The 24,635-nt window shown below is 43.2% G+C and overlaps 1 protein-coding gene across 1 annotated transcript in view; it reads right to left on the bottom strand.

Moving 5' to 3' along the window:
- Positions 1-64: 64 nt before the first annotated feature.
- The window catches only part of LOC108255407 (leucine-rich repeat-containing protein 43), a 29,027-nt gene continuing 4,456 nt past the window's right edge, over positions 65-24,635 (bottom strand). Inside the window, exons 4-12 of the mRNA XM_017451346.3 lie at positions 22,694-22,833; positions 22,306-22,544; positions 17,688-17,851; positions 9,408-9,513; positions 8,949-9,103; positions 6,402-6,467; positions 5,677-5,889; positions 3,506-3,572; positions 65-411 (exon numbers count right to left, since the gene is read on the bottom strand). Of these exons, the coding sequence (XP_017306835.1) occupies positions 260-411; positions 3,506-3,572; positions 5,677-5,889; positions 6,402-6,467; positions 8,949-9,103; positions 9,408-9,513; positions 17,688-17,851; positions 22,306-22,544; positions 22,694-22,833 (1,302 nt within the window). The 3' untranslated portion in view covers positions 65-259. The remainder of the gene's footprint in view (positions 412-3,505; positions 3,573-5,676; positions 5,890-6,401; positions 6,468-8,948; positions 9,104-9,407; positions 9,514-17,687; positions 17,852-22,305; positions 22,545-22,693; positions 22,834-24,635) is intronic.

Below are 24,635 nucleotides of genomic sequence, written 5' to 3'. Positions count from 1 at the left end.
TATATATATATATATATATATATATATATATATATATATATATATATATAACAGTTGATTGTGCCCTGCGTTGGATTGGCTCCCTGGGATAGGTTCCAGGCTTCCCCGTGACCCTGAAAAGGATAAAGCGGTATAGAAGATGGATGGATGGATATTTTACAGTTGTAACGAAAAATAATGCAAGATACACAAAATGGGCTATTCATGAATTTGGTTTTAAGATATTTAGCAACAATATGAAGCCTTATCAGCACAGAGTCTATTTTGTCGAGTTTAGATACAATGCTTGTGAATCAGAGGTCCATTTATCCAGCTGAATACTGAACTCAACAGTTAGAGGCTCCATCTTGGAAGGGTTGCTTTCGTCAGCCAAGGCCTCAGGCAAAATCTCCTTGCATCCTTTTCCTTTTCCTATGAAAAGAAACAAGAGATTTTCTCTAAAGAACACCCAAATATGATTAGATTACTCTATTTTGATTCTGAAGTACAAGAACTGACAATGTTTTGGCAAATCTAAAGCTTTCACCTACTCTGTCATGTAGCACTGAATTGTTTTTGTTCTGTATGAACCTCTCAGAAGTGGAGCACCTATATAAATTCATCTCTTTTTTTGTTTGTTTATTTGAAGAAATAACACTTTAGAAGCTTGGCTCAGTTTATGCATGCTCCATATCTTTAACTTTGACTACCTCCTTGTTGGTGTCTTATATGATGGAATTCGATTAGGTTTCTGCCCACCAAAGCTCTACAATAACCCAGCATGCATGGTACAAATAATCCCAACCACAACAGTCCTTACCCATGACTGTATGAGTTCGACAGAGTCAAAAGTGAAGCCAAACTGAGGGCCTTTCTGAGGCCCTCTAGTGGTTGGCTGCAGTACAATTTTTAACCCCGCCCATTCCCCTGTTAGTTAATGAAGACTGAGAAAAATTTTTTAAAAAAAATTAAAAAATATATATTTAAAAGCTCCACAAATTATTTTCAGCAATATTGTTGTCATTTCTACAAGTTTAGTTAACCTTATTATCTCCCATAATAGTTTTCCTTAGAATAAATGTGCTTTATAGGTGTTATTTGGTGCTTTTTTTTAATATATATATATATATATTTTTAAAAGGACGTGATTGATGTGGTGATTAATGGCCTCAGGCCATGACAATTGAGCCTCATGAGTATGCATGTTTCCAAAGCTCTGCACAGTTCTATAACAAAGCCATACCTTCTTCTGCTGTAAACTGTTCTAACAGACCCTCAGTGGGGAGTTCTTTGCAGTTTTTCCAGGATGTTGCGCATTTTGATATCTAAGCTCGGTCTTGTGCTGATATTATAACTAGCAAACCAACATGAGTGAACAAAAGGGTGGCACAAAGCAAGACAGCTAACACTAGCTACCTTTCATAATATTGTATAGACTGTATGACCTTAGCAAATATTTTGGTAAGGTTAGAATTGCATTTTACATATTAATAAATAATGCTGTACTTACCACTTTGACTTACCCAATGCACCATTTAAAGTATAGGTAATTAATTTTAGGTTCACTTTAGGTAACTTATTGTGGACGTGCATGTACTGTGGCCAGCACTACATGGGCGGGTGAGAGGTGGACCCAGTGCTCATTCCGCTGTATCTACTGCCAATGCTTTGGTACCATGCTTTTTTTGTTGTAAGACTGTGATTCCCATTTTGACCAAAAAAAGACTTGAGAAAGCAGAATGGGAGTGAATGGTGCAATGCTGTCCACTCATATATACTGTACAGTCATTGGTCCTGACAGTTATCCACTGATGTTAAGGTAATTAAGAAATTAGTACTGCTAATGGTGTAGCACTCAAGATCAGATATCTGACTCAAAGCAGATATAGTTGTTCAAAAGAGTTCTTCCATTTACAAGGTACGTCAGGAGGGGTTTCCCCCAGTATTTAGGTCAGGAAATGTTCCAAGGAAACAAACTTGGGTGCACTGTGGGCCAGAGTGTTTTACTAAAATTAAAATAATAACATGAGGAGTTTTGAAGGACATTCCAAAAAGTAGCTGGGATTATGCAGGAATAATTAAATTGCACTAGAACTGAAATAAATGATTATTTTATCATCATATACAGTCATGTAAAAAAAAAAACGTTTGATCCTCTGCGAAACAGTTCCTGTTAATAAAGTTGATACACTCTATATCAAATGACACATTAAATTGACATTTTGTGGTAATTTTCACAATTTAAATGAATATAAAACAGATCAGTCACATGGAAAAATTAAGTACACCCCTACATTTATCACACCTTCAAATCCATATAATTAGAATCAGGTGTTCAGGATTGGGTGCCAGTGATTAGAACCTGCTTAGGGAGTGCGGGTGGAACCTGTCTTATTTATACCCCTCTCACATCTAGTGTCTGGTGTTCCATTTTTAATTGAGGTGTGTGGTGTCATCATGCCAAGATCTAAAGAGTTCTGTAAGGCCTTCTGAAAAAAGGTTGTGGATGCCTATGAGTCTGGCAAGGGATTTAAAAAATTCTCCAAATGATTGAAATACATCATTCCACTGTAAGGAAAATAATGTGCAAGTGGCACAGATTTCAAACAACTGCCAATTAGTCCAGGAATGACCATCCCAGCAAATTCAGCCCAAGAGCAGACCATCTGATGCAGAACGTCTCCAAGAACTCCATAACATCATCACAGGATCTGCTATTATGTCTTGAAACTGTTGGTGTCAAAGTTCATGCTTCTACAATCAGAAAGTCAGAAAGAGATTACACAAATTTGACCTGAATGGGAGGCGTGCCAGGAAAAAAACCTTTGCAAGACTACAGTTTGCCAATGAGCATATAGGCATAGACCAGGCCTTTTGGAATAATGTTCTCTGGAGAAATGAATCAAAGATAGAGTTGTTTGGCCACAGTAACAGCAGACATGTTTGGCACAGACCAAAGACAGCTTTTCAGGAGAAGCACCTCATACCAACTGTGAAGCATGGTGATGAGATTGTTATGGTTTGGGGTTGTTTCGCTGCCTCAGGGACTGGACAGCTTGCATTAATTGATTCAACTATGAATTTTGCATCATATCAAAGAGAGCTTGAAGATAATGTGAAGCCATCTGTACAAAAGTTGAAGTTGAACTGAAAGCGGATCTTTCAACAGGATAATGATCCTAAGCACACTAAGAGTGTGCAAAAATTCCAGCAAGCCGACGTCAGAGACTGGTGGACAATTATGCAAAAACACCTACAAGACGTTATTTCTGGTAAAGACGGCAATACTAGCTTCTGAGACCAAGGATGTACTTACTTTTTCCACAGAGGAATATCACATCCATTGATATTTCTCTTAAATAAATGATTGAAAACGCAAGTTTTCCTTGTGGTTCTGCTCAAATATATGAACTTCATTAATAGCATTGTCTCAAATATGATCAAATGTTTGCTTGTACAAATATGTCAAAAGAGCCAACAATTTCCATGGGGTGTACTTATTTTTTCACATGACTGTATTTATCACCTTTTGCAGAAGTTGGCTTTAATATCTTTTCTTCTTTGTTTTCTTCTTTATGCTTCTTAGTTTTCTCCTGTGGAAGACAACACCGTTATGAAAGTAAAAGCATTTAGATTGGACCATATGTTTTTTGTCAATTCACAGAAATTTGCCTTGCAACGACAGCTACAACAATCAAGCTCAAATCCCCCCTGAATCAAGCTTCTCCATGATGTATCTCATGGTTTCCTCCAGTCAAGAGTACGGGCACTGCCCCCATGATGTGACCCAGTCTAACAGACAAGCTCAAAAAGTCTGAGATGAGGATCAGTTTCAGAAAACAGCATCATCGTTTTAATCACCACTTGTGAGTGTGTGCTTGTAAGAAAGACAGCAGTCCCTGTCTGTGTGTTAACTATTGAAATCTACAACATAAGATCATTCAAGATTGATACCTGCTGCCAAGGATACATGATCTAAATGATGACCTAGGGGGATTCTCATGGTTTTCAATTAAGAACAAGGCGGTACATATGATTAAAGTTGCATGAAGGAGAAATCTAGATACAGTATGTTAAATCTTTCAGTACTCCATTGGAGTTTTATGAATGGGTTTGCATGCCTTTCAGATTAACAAATACACCAGCAGCATTTCAAAGATGCATGGAGGGTTTCAGGGACCCTTTTTACTGGGCCAGTAAAATTTTGCTGTGCCCACGTAAAATGTTTCCTGATAAATCATTGACTTGTTACTACGTAACTGAATGTCAGTAAAAGAAGACGGCAGTGTTATAATTTTGTATCTTATTGAATGGAGTGTTTTATTTTTATCCTCAATAAACAGAGTGTTGTATTTTATTCTCAGTAAACAGAGCGTTGTATTTTATTCTCAGCGAACAGAGGTTCAACGCCTCACCCCCCTCGCTGTGCACGAGAGTAATTTAGTGTTTCGGTTTCAGTCGCTTTACTAGTAATAAATCGGCATATATTTTCCCCTCACACCAATTGACTGTGTGAGCTAGCGTTTGGTAGAATTGAGAGCTGTCAGTCAATAAGACACAAGTATTTCCACGTATTTTCCTGTAAACTGTCTGATTGGTCTCGCCTCTGTTCAGTGAAGATATAAAATTAAAACACTGCCGTCTTCTTTTATTGATGTTCATTTACATAGTGGCAAACCGCTCCAATTATTGAGGACTAAAGAAAAAACCTTCAGGGCTACAGCCCCAAAAGCCCAGGCCAGGTTACACCCCAGGCAGAGAGCAGGGACAAACGGTGCATTTGAATGATCTATATTTCAATGCAGAATTTAATTTTTCCACCCCTCAAATCAATCTTTTATAACCAGGACCTTAGTCTACAATTACAAGATCAACAAATTACCCAGATATGGTAAAAATGTCAAAGCATTAACTCTTTCACACTTAAGTTTAAAATATTCCAACTGAGCTGGGGGTCAGTTTTTTTTTTAAATGCAATCATTGTTTTTGAAGTATTGCATTCAGCAAAGCCCTTTACAGTAAATTAAATTGTAAAATTGAATTAATTAAATGTTCTACAGCGCATACTTGCATTAATGTTTGTTACATAGTATGATTCAAGAAAATATACACAAACAAACAAACAGACAAACGAATAAATACTACTCCAAAAGTCACCAGAATTGAATGCTTTGGTGCTGTTTTTGCAAAAAAAATTGTTCCCTATACATTTTGAAGTACTTTTCTCAAATTCTTGGAGGGGCCTGTGCCCCGGTAGTGATCAAGCTCAAGAAACGTCCATGGAGGGTTTGCTTGAGGGCCTCCATGATGAATGCTGTTTTCCATATCTTTATGACCTCCTGTATTATTCTAAGACATGTGGTAGGTCAGATGTATTGGCCATGTATTGGCCATTTGGTTTCATGGTTTGACTTGTACTGAGACTGTCCTCCCTGCAGTTAGTTGTTGAGATAGAAAATCACAGCTATATTCCTTGGTCTTACCCATTGTTATGAATGACTAAGGGAATTTGGCCTATGTGTTACCTCATATTTATACCCCTGTGAAACAGGAAGTCATGGTTGAACAATTTCCTGTTCCTTGTCACCCAGGTGTACTAAAATATGTAAAATATCAATGGGAATATACATCAAATATATTTTTTCTCATATGAATTCATAGGGGTGCCAATAATTGTTTTGAGAGTTAATGACCTACCTTTTCTTGGGTGACTGCTGTTCTGATGGCGTGATCTGAATGGTATATCCCCAAGTTACACTCTTCTCTAATTTGATCTTTTCCTTCCAAAAGTTCTTTCAGGTGTACATGAACTGAACCAAGGATTTGCTTGATAGGTTTTTCATGAATCAACTTGAGCTCTGACTCTTTTTTCTTCTTCTTATCTTTTGCTTTTGTACCTGCCGTTGTGGCCTAACAAAACATTAAGATCCCAAATTAGTCAATTATGCCAGTATATTTTCTGAAAGCATTATTTCTGTTAAGTATGATTATTTAGAAACACCAGAAGAAACTAGGAACCAATTTTATTTATTTATTTATTTATTTATTTATTTATTTATTTATTTATTTATTTTTTTAAAGAAGGCTGATTTTGAGACATTTTGAGTATTAAAATGGTATAGAGACCGCATGGTGGCACAGCAGGTAGCATTGTTTGTGGATTGGATAATCTTGATTGCAACTAGGTGTGACTGACTGTGCAAGTGTGAGTGTGTGTGTGTGTGTGTGTGTGTGTGTGTGTGTGTGTGTGTGTGTCTGATGAACTCCAGGATGTATCACCACCATTTGCAGTTTTCCATAGACTCTGGCTCTACCATGACCCTGACCAGGATAAAGCACTGAAGATAACTGAATGATACTCTGATGAAATAGTTGTCTAAGGTTTACTGTTAACAGCTCCTATCTAGAAGACAGTACTGTACCTCTTTCTTGTTTGCTGATGCTTTGATTCCAGTTCTTTCAGCCGGAGATGCAGGCCAGGACAAAACCTATATACATCATTAAAAGTGTCTAATGAGTTAAACTACAATTCATCACTTCTGATGCTCTTATATGATCATATACTTTACTAATATATTATCACATAATTTACTAATTAATAGGCCGATCATGCATTTGACAGATTTGTCAATATTACACAAATACGCAGCACATAACCTAAGCTGGTTGAGCATTTAGACTGTGATCTCTGAACGTATCCCAAATCTGTACTTGATTACACTTGTTGATTTTGTACCACTTTATTTAAGGGTACCCACACTGGAACTTTATATCGCATTCAAAAACATTGCATATGTATTTATTTTTTAAATAAAGCATAGCTGATGAGGTTTGACCATGAAAAGAGTAGTGATTGGTAGCAGAGTACACATGAGACCTGTGGAGGCATGAATAAGTGAATTTTGGACACATTTGGCCCAGGGAAGATTCTAGTCATGCTGGTGGTTGCTGTAGTATATTCTCAAAAACCTCCCAATTTCTTGGTTTAGGTGTTTCAAGTGGCCAATGGACTGTGGGTGATAACCTGAAGATAGACAAATTTTAATGTATACTGTAGTTCCTTACAAAAATACCATTACCCATGACATGACACCATGTCATCTGGAAGGCTGTAATGCCTGAACACTTTACAGAAGTTTCCGTCTGTGCTTTCCATGGCTGTGAGGCGCTTGGGCAAAGGTATTAGTTGGAATGATATTGAAAATCAGTCAGTGATTTGGCCTTTGTCGTGTCCGGCAACACTGGGTACACGGTCACCTTGTTCTATGCAAACCAACAGACGTTTTTGACGTCTTTAACAATACTCTTGAACACAGTAGATGAGAGAAGCAAAACTCACATTTATTGTCCAATAATAGCAGCCACCATGAAATCAAGTCATTGAGACATCCCAGAATGATCTGAACTAACTGACCTCTATTCCCCTATTTATATGGTGTGTCTCCGGTATCCCTCCTATCTTTCTTTTCCTGTCTCCCTGTCTGGAATTTCCCACTATATTCTTTTTATGGCTATTTGAATTCCTCTTAGAATCTGTTCTTGTTATTTGAGTTCCCTTTATTTTTGTTTTTCAGTTATTTGGAAACCTCTTATATTCCAATTTTGGCTCATCAAATTCTCCTTATCTTTGCCCCTCTTCATCCTGACATATTTAAAAAATCCCCTTGGCCCTTGCTCTGCATTCCCCTGCAAGACAAGCTGTGTGAATCTAAACGCACTGTTTCTTTTGCTATGGGTGAGTTTTTCCCTTTTATTATTGATAGCTTCTATTTTTATTATTTTATTAAGCAAGACTTGACAAAGCTTTTGCTGGGTAAATGCTGATTGTTGAATAAATGCCTGGATTACTAGTTCTATCATACTCATAGTCAGAGATATGTAGGTCTTGTCTGAAAGGTATTCTGGGGGGACTTGTTCTTCTTGTTGTGCGTGCTAGATGTCTTTCCTAGAACTTTCTACTTGTGAACCCTCATACAGACAACAAAGTGTATCAGCTTTAACAAGTAAAAAGCGCGTTCCACCCCTTCCAACCAGTATTGCCATTCTTCAGTGGTTGCCTTGATTGCTAGGAGCTCTCACACATCATAATTTCTTTCTGGACTTAAATTTCCTGAGAAGAATGCACAAAGATGAAGTATTGGGTAGATTGTCCTGGCGCTGCAAGAGGATGGCTCCAATTCCACTTTTGGAGGCATCTGCTTTAATGATGAATGGGAGTGAAGGATCTGCCTGATGGGAAAAGGTGACACTTGTGAATCAGGTTTTCAGTTCCTTGAATGTTTAAGTGGCACCGTAGGTCCATGTCACAGTTTTCAGTTTATCTCTTATGAGTGAAGTCAAAAGGGAAGTCAGACCGCCAAATATTTGGTTGAGTTGACCTAGTTTGTGTACTTCTGTTGGATCCACATTTACTGCCAAAGCTTTCTGTAATGTGGAGGACTCAGTGACAAGATCTGCATATGCAGGTGGTTTATTACAACAGTCCACAATCCAAAACCCAAAGTCAAAAGGCAGGCCACCATAAATGCACAGATATATCTCAGGGTAGGCAGTCAGTGTCAGAGCAGCACACAACCTCTATCTTCTCACAGGTATAACACCAACCAATAAAGTAACACCAGTACCACTAAATACATAAAAAATATTTCAATATAAACATGTTTAAAGAGTTTCATGGTGGAATTTTCTTTTAAGAAGCCAATATATCAGCTAAATAAATAAGAATATCTCAAAGGAAGGTCTAAAACAAAGTCATTAACACATGAAACTTCTGTCATCTGTCAAGTGAATGAATCATAAATCCTTCTTTACTTCTTTATAAAATATATACAGTATGCAAGGTTTATGAATGTGTTATGAAGGCCCCACATTACACTTCTTGGTATGCATATATTATTGCTATTATTATTATTATTATTATTATTATTATTATTATTATTATTATTATTATCATCATCATCATGTCAAACCTTCTGCTCTTCCACAGTGAGCCAAAGGCCTCGGAGAATAAAATTCTTGAGAGCTGCCAGGTCTCTGATGTGGTGTGTGCTTGCATAATTAAAGTCAATTACTTCAGACCACTGTTGCTTTGATGTCCAGTTCATAGCTACAGGAATGCTGAAGGCTTACAGAGGCAGACAGCGAGAAAACGTGAACTGAGACTCGGTGGGTGACTGTCACTCAAGAAAAACGCATTATTATGTCGATCAGTTGGGAAACAGGCATGCAGTCCAAAAGATCTCAAAAGCAATGCATGCAAAAACTAAACCCGAAGATAAAACCTTGATTATTAATTTGATATTTTTTTTTTTTTATAAATGATTGATTATTAATTAGTTTTTTATACTCGTGATATTTGCACTATGCAGAGAGTAATAAACTTTCATAAACTACAGAGACTATAAAAATTCTCTATGTCAATTGTTTACCGTGACTTTGGTGATCTGATGACATACATGGGATTGGTGTTGCTCTCTTATTCTCTTGTGGAGTCAGTGGAATATTTTCCAATGTTTGGCCCTCAGCTTGAACCTGCTGTGAAAATTACATTTCAAGGGGATTCATCAACAAGATTTTTCAACATACGCAAATTGTCACAAATCGTGACGGAGCAGAGATAAGGCGGATGCAAGTGCAGGACAACAGTTGTCTATTTGTAGAGACAGACAGGCAGACAAATCCAAAACGTCATCCAAAACGTAATCCATAAACATGCAAGAGGTCAGGCGATTGGCAAACAGGCATACACGGGGCTAGGCAGGAATCTAGGTCGATAACCAAAACAAGACACGAACTAGAATGAGGGACTGGAAGCGGAGAATCCAGCGCGAACTGACTATGACTATGACTATGACTATGACGCGAACTAAACTAACGCTAAACATTTACTTACTACTTACGACTTATTAATCTTCCACGTTGTGTGCTGAGAAATACCCCCCCCCCAAGGGCACTCCTCCCGGAGTGCCATGAGTCATCCCATTTCATTAGCGGCCCCAGCCCCCTGGGCTGAATGTCCCGAGCAGAGCCAGGAAACTGCATGGTGTTCTTGGCGGCGTAGGGAAGCAGAGCAACGACCTCAGCTGAACAGGGAGGCTGAGCAACGACCTCAGCAGGACAGGGAGGCTGAGTGCCGACCTCAGCTGGACAGGGAGGCTGAGCGACGACCTCAGCTGGACAGGGAGGCTGAGCGACGACCTCAGCTGGACAGGGAGGCTGAGCGACGACCTCAGCTGGGCATGAGGGCAGAGCGACGACCTCAGCTGGGGATGAGGGCAGAGCGACGTCCTCGGCGGAGCAGGGAAACAGAGCACTGTACTCGGCGGAGCAGGGAAGCAGGGCGACGCCCTCATCAGAGCATGAAGGCAGGGCGACACCCTAGTCAGAGCAGGAAGGCAGAGCGACGTTCTCGGCGGAGCAGGGAAACAGAGCACTGTACTCGGCGGAGCAGGGAAACAGAGCACTGTACTCAGCGGAGCAGGGAAGCAGTGCGACGCCCTCATCGGAGCATGAAGGCAGAGCGACACCCTCATCGGAGCAGGGAAACAGAGCACTGTACTTGGCGGAGCAGGGAAGCAGGGCAACGTCCTCGTCGGAGCAGGAAGGCAGAGCGACGTCCTCGGTGGAGCAGGAAGGCAGATCGACGTCCTCGGCAGCGCAGGGAAACAGAGCGCTGTACTCGGCAGAGCAGGGAAGCAGGGCGACGTCCTCGTCGGTGCCTGAAAGCGGAGCGATGTCCCCAGCTGAACTGGAAGGCAGAGCGAAGTCCCCAGTAAGGCCAGGGAGAGGAGCGTGGGTCTCCGTGCAGCCAGGGAGAGGAGCGTGGGTCTCCGTGCGGCCAGGGAGAGGAGCATGGGTCTCCTCGAAGCAGAAGAGGGGAACGCTATCTGCCATGGAGCAGGAAGGCTGAGCGACGTCCACAGCTGAACAGGGAGGCTGAGCGACGTCCACAGCTGAACAGGGAGGCTGAGCGACGTCCACAGCTGAACAGGGAGGTTGAGCGACGTCCACAGCTGAACAGGGAGGCTGAGCGACGTCCACAGCTGAACAGGGAGGCTGAGCGACGTCCACAGCTGAACAGGGAGGCTGAGGCTCTGAGGTCACTAGGTGAACCTTGGGCATGGGCGGAGCTTGGCTGGCCATGTCGGCGGACTGGGGCGTGAGCGGAGCTTGGCGGTGCGTGTCGGCAGACTGGCGCGTGAGCAGAGCTTGGCTGGGCGTGTCGGCAGACGGGGGCGTGAGCAGAGCTTGGCTGGGTGTGTCGGCAGACTGGGGCGTGAGCAGAGCTTGGCGGTGCGTGTCAGCAGACTGGGGCGTGAACAGAGCTTGGCTGGGTGTGTCAGCGGACTGGGGCGTGAGCAGAACTTGGCTGTGCGTGTCAGTGGGTTGAACTGGGGCAACCGGGTCGGTAGACTTGGGCGTGAGCAGCATTTGGTCCTTAGGCTGAGATATTAGCAGAGCTTGGGCGTCAGAGCCTGGAGGCTTGGCTTGGGCGTCAGAGCCTGGAGGCTTGGCTTGGGCGTCAGAGCCTGGAGGCTTGGCTTGGGCGTCAGAGCCTGGAGGCTTGGCTTGGGCGTCAGAGCCTGGAGGCTTGGCTTGGGCGTCAGAGCCTGGAGGCTTGGCTTGGGCGTCAGAGCCTGGAGGCTTGGCTTAGGCGTCAGAGCCTGGAGGCTTGGCTTGGGCGTCAGAGCCTGGAGGCTTGGCTTGGGCATCAGAGCCTGGAGGCTTGGCTTGGACCTCAGGGACGTGAGACTTGACCTGGACCTTCCTGACTGGAGGCTGGACCTGGAGCTCAGGGACTGGAGGCTGGACCTGGAGCTCAGGGACTGGAGGCTTTACTTGGAGCTCAGGGACTGGAGGCTTGACTTGGAGCTCAGGGACTGGAGGCTTGACTTGGAGCTCAGGGACTTGAGGCTTGACTTGGATCTTAGGGACTTGAGGCTTGACTTGGATCTCAGGGATGTGAGACTTGACTTGGATGTCAGGGATGTGAGACTTGACTTGGATCTCAGGGACTGGAGGCTTGACTTGGATCTCAGGGACTGGAGGCTTGACTTGGATCTCAGGGACTGGAGGCTTGACTTGGAGTTCCTGACTTGAGACTTGACTGGGACTTGGACCTTCCAGACTTGAGGCTTGACTTGGATCTCAGGGACTGGAGGCTTGACTTGGATCTCAGGGACTGGAGGCTTGACTTGGACCTTCCTGACTTGAGACTTGACTGGGACTTGGACCTTCCTGACGTGGACCTTCCAGGGACGTGAGACTTGACCTGGACCTTCCTGACTGGAGGCTGGACCTGGAGCTCAGGGACTGGAGGCTGGACCTGGAGCTCAGGGACTGGAGGCTTGACTTGGAGCTCAGGGACTGGAGGCTTGACTTGGAGCTCAGGGACTTGAGACTTGACTTGGATCTCAGGGATGTGAGACTTGTCTTGGATCTCAGGGACGTGAGACTTGACTTGGATCTCAGGGACTGGAGGCTTGACTTGGATCTCAGGGACTGGAGGCTTGACTTGGACCTTCCTGACTTGAGACTTGACTTGGAGCTCAGGGACTAGTGGCTTGACTTGGATCTCAGGGACTGGAGGCTTGACTTGGACCTTCCTGACTTGAGACTTGACTGGGACTTGGACCTTCCTGACGTGGACCTTCCAGGGACGTGAGACTTGACCTGGACCTTCCTGACTGGAGGCTGGACCTGGAGCTCAGGGACTGGAGGCTGGACCTGGAGCTCAGGGACTGGAGGCTTGACTTGGAGCTCAGGGACTGGAGGCTTGACTTGGAGCTCAGGGACTTGAGGCTTGACTTGGAGCTCAGGGACTTGAGGCTGGACCTGGAGCTCAGGGACTGGAGGCTTGACTTGGAGCTCAGGGACTGGAGGCTTGACTTGGAGCTCAGGGACTTGAGGCTTGACTTGGAGCTCAGGGACGTGAGACTTGACTTGGATCTCAGGGACTGGAGGCTTGACTTGGATCTCAGGGACTGGAGGCTTGACTTGGATCTCAGGGACTGGAGGCTTGACTTGGACCTTCCTGACTTGAGACTTGACTGGGACTTGGACCTTCCTGACTTGAGGCTTGACTTGGATCTCAGGGACTGGAGGCTTGACTTGGATCTCAGGGACTGGAGGCTTGACTTGGACCTTCCTGACTTGAGACTTGACTGGGACTTGGACCTTCCTGACTTGAGGCTTGACTTGGATCTCAGGGACTGGAGGCTTGACTTGGATCTCAGGGACTGGAGGCTTGATTTGGATCTCAGGGACTGGAGGCTTGACTTGGATCTCAGGGACTGGAGGCTTGACTTGGATCTCAGGGACTTGAGACTTGACTTGGATTTCAGAGTTGCGCTCTGCATGAAGTTGCCTGTAGTAGTGGGTAAACGGCAGGGCAGGTTCACCTTCCAGACTTACCCCTCTGAGAAGTTGTTCTAGCTCCTCCTTTGCCTCCGGACTCCCGAATCGCATCATGAATTCCCCCACAAACTGTTCTACACTGTCCAGGTTCCTACAGTGCTTATCCAGTTTGAGCTGCACCCATTGACGGGCCGGTCCAAAGAACCGGGACCACATGAATTGGAGCCAGTGCTTCTCCTCTGGCTTAGGGTCTGACAGGCTGGAGAAATAGAATTGACAATCTACCAGGAAATACTCTGGGGCACCGAAAAATCCGTCAAATGGATCAGGAAGCTCCATAATTGTCCATTGTGGGAAGTGGACTGAGTCCATAGCAGGGATGGTGGGCGTCGACTTCCGGGTTCTGCGTCTCCTCCGTTCTCCTGCTGCATCCATGTTTCGGCGGAAGATTCTGTCACAGATCGTGACGGAGCAGAGATAAGGCGGATGCAAGTGCGGGACAACAGTTGTCTATTTGTAGAGACAGGCAGGCAGACAAATCCAAAACGTGATCCAAAACGTAATCCATAAACATGCAAGAGGTCAGGCGATTGGCAAACAGGCATACACGGGGCTAGGCAGGAATCTAGGTCGATAACCAAAACAAGACACGAACTAGAACGAGGGACTGGAAGCGGAGAATCCAGCACGAACTGACTATGACTATGACTATGACTATGACGCGAACTAAACTAATGCTAAACATTTACTTACTACTTACGACTTATTAATCTTCCGCGTTGTGTGCTGGGAAGCGCACGGTATATATGCGGACATGATTAGCGTGTAAACTGCTATCAGCTGGGAGCAATACAGACCCACGTGAATTCCCAGCCAATGACGGAACAGGGAGGAGACATGACAAACATAAACAAAACACACGTGTCCCAATGTCACTACAGTCGACAGCGGAAAAGCAGGTGCTCGCACATTTGCGCTTAGAGCACACTGCTTCAAGGGGGAATCGTGACACAAATGCAGTATATATTGTTCTCTGTATACACTGTACTCAGCAGTTCAAAGACAGCTCTGTTCACTTATATCCAAAGACTTACATGGATGTACTGTGTGCATAAATCAAGTGTGTCTGCTTGTCATTATTATGTTGTGGTATATCAATTGAATGTCTAAGGACTGTATTCAGAGTCAGAGAGTTATTGATTTACATCAATAGATACTTAGGGAAAGTTACATGTTTTTCAGAGAGGGATTAAGCACCTTCTTAAATAGATTTAAGTAACTGAAGTAATTTTTATACATATTATCAGCTGAAGATTATGTATATTATCTTCATGTAGTTAGTGCCCCTGAGGTTGCCAGATTTTTCTTGAGTAGAAACATTTTTTCAACACGAGCATATTCTTTCCTTTAAGCTTGGAAAAATTCAGAGATCTAGAAAATACAGACCGAAAAGGAAAGCACTTTTTTTCATTGCTGTCAAAATGTAAAAAAAAAAAAAGAAAAAAAGACTAATATAATGCTATACAGTGAGGGAAATAATTATTTGATCCCCTGCTGATTTTGTACGTTTGCCCTCTGACAAAGAAATGATCAGTCTATAATTTTAATGGTAGGTTTATTTGAACAGTGAGAGACAGAATAACAACAAGAAAATCCAGAAAAACGCATGTCAAAAATGTTATACATTGATTTGCATTTGAATGAGGGAAATATGTATTTGACACCTCTGCAAAACATGACTTAGTACTTGGTGGCAAAACCCTTGTTGGCAATCACAGAGGTCAGACGTTTCTTGTAGTTGGCCACCAGGTTTGCACACATCTCAGGAGGGATTTTGTCCCACTCCTCTTTGCAGATCTTCTCCAAGTCATTAAGGTTTCGAGGCTGACGTTTGGCAACTCGAACCTTCAGCTCCCTTGACCCCCTCTCAATCAGAAAGATTTCTGGCTCCCAGGTGTCTTTTATACAGGTAACGAGCTGAGATTAGGAGCACACTCTTAAAGGGGGTGCTCCTAATCTCAGCTTGTTACCTGTATAAAAGACATCTGTCCACAGAAGCAATCAATCAATCAGATTCCAAACTCTCCACCATGGCCAAGACCAAAGAGCTCTCCAAGGATGTCAGGGACAAGATTGTAGACCTACACAAGTCTGGAATGGGCTACAAGACCATTGCCAAGCAGCTTGGTGAGAAGGGGACAACAGTTGGTGCGATTATTTGCAAATGGAAGAAACACAAAAGAACTGTCAATCTCCCTCGGCCTGGGGCTCCATGCAAGATCTCACCTCGTGCAGTTGCAATGATCATGAGAACAGTGAGGAATCAGCCCAGAACTACATGGGAGGATCTTGTCAATGACCTCAAGGCAGCTGGGACCATAGTCACCAAGAAAACAATTGGTAACACAATACGCCGTGAAGGACTGAAATCCTGCAGCGCCCGCAAGGTCCCCCTGCTCAAGAAAGCACATATACATGCCCATCTGAAGTTTGCCAATGAACATCTGAATGACTCAGAGGACAACTGGGTGAAAGTGTTGTGGTCAGATGAGACCAAAATGGAGCTCTTTAGCATCAACTCAACTCGCCGTGTTTGGTGAATGCTGCCTATAATCCCAAGAACACCATCCCTACCATCAAACATGGAGGTGGAAACATTATGCTTTGGGGGTGTTTTTCTGTTAAGGGGACAGGACAACTTCACCGCATCAAATGGACGATGGACGGGGCCATGTACCGTCAAATCTTGGTTGAGAACCTCCTTCGCTCAGCCATGGCATTGAAAATGGGTCGTTGATGGGTATTCCAGCATGACAATGACCCAAAACACACGGCCAAGGCAACAAAGGAGTGGCTCAAGAAGAAGCACATTAAGGTCCTGGAGTGGCCTAGCCAGTCTCCAGACCTTAATCCCATAGAAAATCTGTGGAGGGAGCTGAAGGTTCGAGTTGCCAAACGTCAGCCTCGAAACCTTAATGACTTGGAGAAGATCTGCAAAGAGGAGTGGGACAAAATCCCTCCTGAGATGTGTGCAAACCTGGTGGCCAACTACAAGAAACGTCTGACCTCTGTGATTGCCAACAAGGGTTTTGCCACCAAGTACTAAGTCATGTTTTGCAGAGGTGTCAAATACATATTTCCCTCATTAAAATGCAAATCAATTTATAACATTTTTGACATGCGTTTTTCTGGATTTTTTTGTTGTTATTCTGTCTCTCACTGTTCAAATAAATCTACCATTAAAATTATAGACTGATCATTTCTTTGTCAGTGGGCAAACCTACAAAATCAGCAGGGGATCAAATACTTTTTTCCCTAACTGTATGAATGAGAAGATGACAAGCACTGAAATAAACATCTAACAGGAGTCTAATATATTGCCAGTGTTATGTCCATGCTGAAATTAGCGTCTCTCTACAGCTCCCCAGAATACAGCGGGCCCTACAAACATGGCCACCAAGGACTACAACATACCACCATCACAAACACTGACACGTTCACGTTCACCCAATTACTGATCACACACACCTGTGCACTATTATAGCCTCAAGGTATATAAGGACCTTAAGTTCAATTCACTTTGCAAAGTATACGCTCTGTGTTGATTTTCACCAGTCGTTACCAAGCCATTGAATATTGACTGTTATCCTGGTTTCAGTACTGTTTCTGGTTTCCTTGACTTTTGTCGAGGCTTTTCTCTGACCTAGTTCATGATGTATGTTGAAGGTCACCTGACCTTTCCCTGCACCTGAACCCTGTTCTTGAATCTTGTCTTTGTTTTGATTGTCACTTTTATTAAAAATCTGTCAACCTCCACTTGTGTTCTCGCCTGTTTACCTGACAACCAGTATATTACGGCATGAATAGTCCTTGTAATGATCACAATAATCACTGCATATTTGGCTTCATTTAACAAAATGGCTTCCATCCTTATTATTCGTCAGCTTATAAAATAGCACTTTATCTAGCATATCCTGTTATTTTGGATTTTATTATTTTATATACAGTAGCATGCTGACATTCACTCGAGCATACAACTCAATGAGGCCATGAGAAATTAAGTCGAGGTCATAGTACAGCCCAAAACATGAATTTCAGTATGACATATTGTCATTACAGTGGTGCTGGACGCTGCACCATTCTTGAGTCAATATCACACCTCTGACCCTGCACATTTAACTCGTATAACGTCTCAATAATCCTTAAGTATGTAATTATCTCTGAAGTCTGAATACAGATGGGCACAAAATTCAGTATTACATGTACACTACATGTATGTAACTCAACTCTGAATATAGCACTAAAGGCTCAAATTATCGCTAAAAGTAAACTTGTAAGGAAAGTTTACTTACACTTTTCTGGGATTGAGCTTCATCAAGAAATTCATAAGAGACTGAATAGCTGTAGCTGATCAGGGGGAACTCAACTGCATCATCATCCAACAACAAAGTGGGGTTAGGAACACCGTTCATCTTCTTAACACACACGGTGACCGCCGCTTCCTCAGAGATCGATGCTTGAAATGCAAAAATGTACACCAAAGTATAATCAATATCTCCATTATCAACAGCATCAACATCAGTAACCACTTTTTCATTTTCACGGTGGCAGTGGATCCAGAGTCTATTCGAAACTGGAATACAAACTGATTGGGACATCACAGAGCACCATGCACACACATACTCATGCACTTTTGACAGGTGGAGAAAACTCAGAAATCTGAAGGGATTGAAGACTGACGCAGAGATGGCTTTTTTTTCTGCTGAACAGGTAATGACGTTTCAGTGGCTCAATAGGTAGCTAGCTAACATTATCACACTTGTTCATTTGATTCAGCTAGGTATAGAGCTGCCTATGTTGTTAGTTTTTTTGTTTTTTGCTATGAACAGTGTGGTAACTTGCACTTATTTTCTGCTAGCTAGAAAGCAATTCACCTCTACTCCAAGAAAACCATATCTGCTGCCACGTCTGTTGTCAAGTATTGGAGCTAATATACAATCCAAACACTACCTTAAACCATAAGATTCATCCATACAGAGGAGCAGTGCCAATGTACAACACATAAAAAAATAAACTTTATTATAATACTTTTTTAAGTAACTTGCAGTTTTATGTTTCAAACAGAGATGAGGCAAAAGTTCAGTACTACAGATTTAAATAAATGACACATTTGAAACCTACATTTTAAATAGATTATGTATAATATCTAAGTGATATTACACCAGTATCTAGTTTCAGGCTTTAAAAAAGATCTTGTCTTGGATTTATATGTAGAGATATTTTTATATTTAGCAGACAGACTCTCTTATATGAGGCTCTTATAATGAAATTAAAAGTATAATGCTGGAACATTTTTCAAGCTGTTTTGACTATGCTCTTCTCATTGAGGAGATACATAGGATCCACTGACTGCTTGGGATATACCATTATATACAGTATCTTACAAAAGGGAGTACACCCCTCACATTTTTGTAAATATTTGATTATATCTTTTAATGTGACAACACTGTAGCAAAGTGTCATTTCTTCAATGTAAAGTAGTGAGTGTACAGCTTGTATAACAGTGTAAATTTGCGGTCCCCTCAAAATAACTCAACACACAGCCATTAATGTCTAACCCCAAAGTGAAAATGTCCAAACTGGGCCCAAAGTGTCAATATTTTGTGTGGCCACCATTATTTTCCAGCACTGCCTTAACCCTCTTGGACATGGAGTTCACCAGAGCTTCACAGGTTGCCACTGGAGTCCTCTTCCACTCCATGATGACATCACAGAACTAGTGGATGTTAGAGACCTTGTGCTCCTCTACCTTCCCTTTGAGGATGCCCCACAGATGCTCAATAGGGTTTAGGTCTGGAGACATGCTTGGCCATTCCATCACCTTCACCCTCAGCTTCTTTAGCAAGGCAGTGGTCATCCTGGAGGTGTGTTTGGGGTCATTATCATGCTGGAATACTGCCCTGTGGCCCAGTCTCCGAAGGGAGGGGATCATGCTCTGCTTCAGTATGTAACAGTACATGTTGGCATTCATGATTCCCTCAATGAACTGTAGCTCCCCAGTGCCGGCAGCACTCACGCAGCCCCAGACCAAGACACTCCCACAACAATGCTTGACTGTAGGCAAGACACACTTGTCTTTGTACTCCTCACCTGGTTGCCGCCACACACGCTTGACACCATCTGAACCAAATAAGTTTATCTTGGTCTCATCAGACCACAGGACATGGTTCCAGTAATCAATGTCCTTAGTCTGCTTGTCTTCAGCAAACTGTTTGAGGGCTATCTTGTGCATCATCTTTAGATGGGACTGGGACGACAGTCATGCAGACCAATTTGATGCAGTGTGCAGCGTATGGTCTGAGCACCGACAGGCTGACCCCCACCCCTTCAACCTCTGCAGCAATGCTGGCAGCACTGATACGTCTATTTCCAACGTCTCGATATGACGCTGAGCGCGTGCACTCAACTTCTTTGGTGGACCATGGCGAGGCCTGTTCTGAGTGGAACCTGCCCTGTTAAACCACTGTATGGTCTTGGCCACCGTGCTGCAGCTCAGTGTCAGGGTCTTGGCAATCTTCTTATAGCCTAGGCCATCTTTATGTAGAGCAACAATTCTTTTTTTCAGATGCTCAGAGAGTTCTTTGCCATGAGGTGCCATGTTGAACTTCCAGTGAGCAGTATGAGGGAGTGTGAGAGCAATGACACCAAATTTAACACACCTGCTCCCTATTCACACCTGAGACCTTGTAACACTAACAAGTCACATGACACCAGGGAGGGAAAATGGCTAATTGGGCCCAATTTGGACATTTTCACTTAGGGGTGTACTCACTTTTGTGAGATACTGTATATACATACATACATACATACATACACATATCATATATGTGTGTGTACAAATCATATATGTGTGTGTGTGTGTGTGTGTGTGTGTGTGTGTGTGTGTGTGTGTGTGTGTGTATGTATATACTTGTGGCACACAAGTTGTACTTACCATTAAAGAAGCATATTAAATTGGTTTGAGTCTAATTGAACTATTTAAAGGAAAAGTGACCTTCAGTTAACTGAAAATCATAAATCAAATCATTGTATTCTAATATCTGCCATACTGTCACGATACTCAAATTACAAATCAGTAATCCAACACATGGTCCAAAAACATGCAAAAAGTTCAGGCGATCGGCAAACAGGCATAAATAGGATGAAGCAATAATCAGAGTCGAGAAAATAAAACGAGGTCAGAGATCATGAAACGAAAAGAGAACAAAGGACAACCGCTTGGCAAGTGAGTTAAACTCAATACTATGCAAAGTCATAGTGTTTGAGCAGTCTCTTATATACTGTGGTGTGAGTATGTGTGAGATTGGAAACAGGTGTGTGTGCTTAGTATTCCGAAGAAGGTGAATATGTATGTGTGGGAGGTGTAGTCCATTTGTAGGCCACTGTGCAGGGTGGGAAATGTAGTCACTGGTTTGCTGTGACATGAGAGAACCCAAACCCACCCCTCACCCCCACCCCGCTTCTCCCAAAGTGACAAAATACACTCCCTCCCCTGGAGGTCCTGGCCCTATGGGCAAAATGTCTTCACATGAACTAAGAGACGGAGTGGCGTCCTCAGTGGAGGAAGAGGGCAGAGCTGCGTCCTCAGCGGTACAGGAAAGCAGAGCGATGTCCTCAGCGGAACAGGTAAGCAGAGCAACGTCCTCAATGGACTGTGCAGGCTGAACTTGGTTGGCTGTGTCAACAGACTCGGGCGTGAGCAGAGCTTGGTTATCCGTGTCAGCAGGCTCAGGTGTGAGTAGAACCTAGTTGTCCATGTCAGCAGATTCGGGCATGAGCAGGACTTGGTTGGTCATATCTACAGACTCTGGCATGAGCATAACTTGGTTGGTCATGTCAGCAGACTTGGACGTGAGCAGAGCTTGGTTGTCTGTGTCAACAGACTCGGTTGTGAGCAGAACTTGGTTATCCATGTCAACAGACTGAGTCATGACGGGAACTTGGTCGTCCATGTCAGCAGACTTGGTCGTGAGGGGAGCTTGGTCGTCCGTGTCAGTAGACTCAGATGTGAGCAGAGCTTGGTCGTCGGTGTCGTCGGTGTCAAGCGTGAGCAGAACCTGGTTGTCTGTATCAGCAGATTCCGGTGTGATCAGAGCTTGGTTGTACGTGAACTCAGCTTCAGGCATGAGCAGAACCTGGTTGTTACTGACTTCAGGACCGACCTGGGACAGGATCTTGGCATGAGCAGGGCCTGGGTTGGTAGTCTCTTCAACCTGGGTCAGGAACTTGGCTTGAGCAGAGCTTGAGTTGGCTGTCTCTTCACCCTGGGACATGAATATAACTTGGGAGGTCACCTCATTGTCCTCTAACAGGAACTTGACCTTATGCTGGAGTTCTGGAGCTGAGACCCCCTCATGGGTCTCAGGCTGAATCTCTGGGGTTGGGGTTATCATGTTGACCTCTGGCTGAAGCTCTGAGATCATCACGTTGACCTCTGGCTGGAGCTCTGAGGTCACCACGTTGACCTCTGGCTGGTGCTCAGCGTGTGAGACCTCCTCGTGAATCTCTGGCTGGAGCTCTGAGGTCGCCACGTTGACCTCTGGTTGGAGCTCAGCCTGTGAGACCACATCATGGGTCTCAGGTTCGAGCTCTGGTTCTGAGGTCACCACATTGACCTCTGGCTGGAGCTCAGCATGCGAGACCTCCTCATGGGTCTCAACCTGGAGTTCTGAGGTCACCACGTTGACCTCTGGCTGGAGCTCAGCATGCGAGACCTCCTCGTGGGTCTCAACCTGGAGCTCTGAGGTCACCACGTTGACCTCTGGCTGGAGCTCAGCAATGTAGAAATGTAGTCACTGGTTTGCTGTGACATGACACATACTTAATATTTGAACCTACATTTGCCAAACATAACTTTAATACATATGTTTCTTACAGGTTTACTGGCAAAATATAATAATATTACAGTACCTCTAAGTTGGGCAAGGCCACTGAAGCGATGCCGGTCATCTGGTGTTACTTTATTTCCGTCTAGGTGGAGCAAGTGAACTAAGCTGTCCAGTGTAAAGCCCGGATACAAGGTAGTCAGGGTTAGAGGGTTGCCCTCTAGAGCTAAACTCCGTAGGCGAGGCAATCTAGAGAGGGTATCCACAAGAGGATACTGTCCTGTATACCCAGACCAACTCAGATCGAGAGACATAAGCTGGGGCCTACAGTTGGAGAGAACAAATGGGGTTACTCAAATGAATGTAAATGTAAATGTAAAATTAAATGTATCATGTGCACTTGTTTGGTAAAAAAAAAAAAAAAAAAAAAAAACAGAGATGTGGCAACACAATTTATGTGGTCAAGCCCTTACCAAAGATTGGCAGTAAAATATTGGAGGTCTTCAGGAGAGCCAAGCCAGTTGTTACCAAGACCTAAATGTAGGAGATGAGGAGGGAGGTCTGTCCTCAGACTCTTGAGACTAGAAATCTGATTGCCATAAAGTTCAAGAACCTTTAAATGGATCAAACAAAATGATCATTCATATCATTCACATCACTGCATAGAAGCACACATTTATGATTCTCATTCAGGTTTCGGCAACATTATTACAATGTAATTGTACTGTATCACTGAAAGCATGTGGTAACCCTTTACAACAGATTTTAATAAATAGGCAAATAAAATAAATATATGAAGTCTTATTGGCACAATGAATTGAGGGCTGTTTTTAGAGTTGGGATACATGCTCATAATGAGTTATTACTGAAAATTAATGAAATACCTGTCGCATGACCCATACATGGTCACATTCACCTGATTATTAATCATGCTGTAAAATGGCAGACTCAGACATGGGACGAGGATCCATGTATCCATGGAAGTTTTAATAAACAAACACACACTCCAAAATACAACCCAAAAACAAGGTCCAAAATCAATCACCATATTAATAAAACATCAAGCACAAAGTCAAATACAAGAAAACTTACAAGCGAGAGACAAGACTTCACAGTGAGACCATGTCCTTGGACAGTTATTATCGTATCCACCAGAAAGTAATGAGGAACTGAGCGGTCATGCTAAAACTACAATCACTACAACAGCTCATGGCACATGTTCATAATCAATTCAATTCAATTCAATTCAATTTTATTTGTATAGCACTTTTTACAATAGACATTGTCTCAAAGCAGCTTTACAGAAATATCAACACGGTATACAGATATTAAAGGTGCGAATTTATCCCAACTGAGCAAGCCACTGAGTGGCGACGGTGGCATAGAAAAACTCCTTAAGATGTTTTTTAGAGGAAGAAACCTTGAGAGGAACCCGACTCAGAAGGGAACCTGCCCTCATCTGGGTAACAACAGTTAGTGTGAAAAATCACACCATTTGTTTAAAAAAAAAACAAACACACCAGCAGAAAAAAAACCCCCAAATGCTTCATATAGGACTACATGTACAATGCATGACGTCAAGCACTACTCCGACAGCAACCATACGTAGGATTCTGACTAATAGAGTGAGCCATTAAAAAACAGCTTGTCCAGTCATCTCTAAAAACTGCCTCCTTTAATGATTAAAGCATTCTAAATGGAATGATTGAATGTATGGAGATTTATGGAGGCAGAAGATATCAGATAGGTATACAGTTGCAATCAAAATTATTCAACCCCAAATGCAAATCAAGTGGTTTCCCCAAATTCAACTGAAAATGCAACTTATAATGATTTCTCCAGTCTCAAAATTATTCAACCCATTTCATGGCAAGCATATTTAGTACTTAATGGAGCACCCTTTTGCTGTTATGACCTGATGCAAATGAGATGCATAGCTTCTGTCAGTGCTCCTGAGGAATCTTGGCTCATTCTGAGCAATGGCCTCCAGTTCAGTAATATTCTTGGGTTTGCGTGCTGCAACCTCCTTCTTCAAATCCCACCAGACATTTTCTATGGGGTTCAAGTCAGGTGACTGTGATGCCCCTGTAGAATCTTCCAGGACTTCTTCTGCATCCAAGCCTTGGTGGAATTTGAGGTATGCTTGGGATCATTGTCCGGTTGGAAGGTCCGATGATGCCCAAGCTTCAGCTTCCTCACAGATGGCATGATGTTTTCTCCTAGGATTTCCTGATACTTCAGTGAATCCATCTCACCTTCCACACGCTGCAGGTTTTCAGTGCCAGAGGATGCAAAACAGCCCCAGAGCAGCATTGAGCCTCCACCATGCTTGACTGTGGACAGAGTGTTCTTCATTCTTCTTCCTCCAGACATACCGCTGATCCATCGTGCTGAAAAGTTCCAGTTTTGTTTCAT

Source organism: Ictalurus punctatus, chromosome 22 (genome assembly GCF_001660625.3).
Source record: "Ictalurus punctatus breed USDA103 chromosome 22, Coco_2.0, whole genome shotgun sequence".
In the NCBI taxonomy this organism is placed as follows: domain Eukaryota; kingdom Metazoa; phylum Chordata; class Actinopteri; order Siluriformes; family Ictaluridae; genus Ictalurus; species Ictalurus punctatus.
Note: the sequence above shows the minus strand (reverse complement) of the source record. Positions and strands in the feature narration are given on the sequence as shown.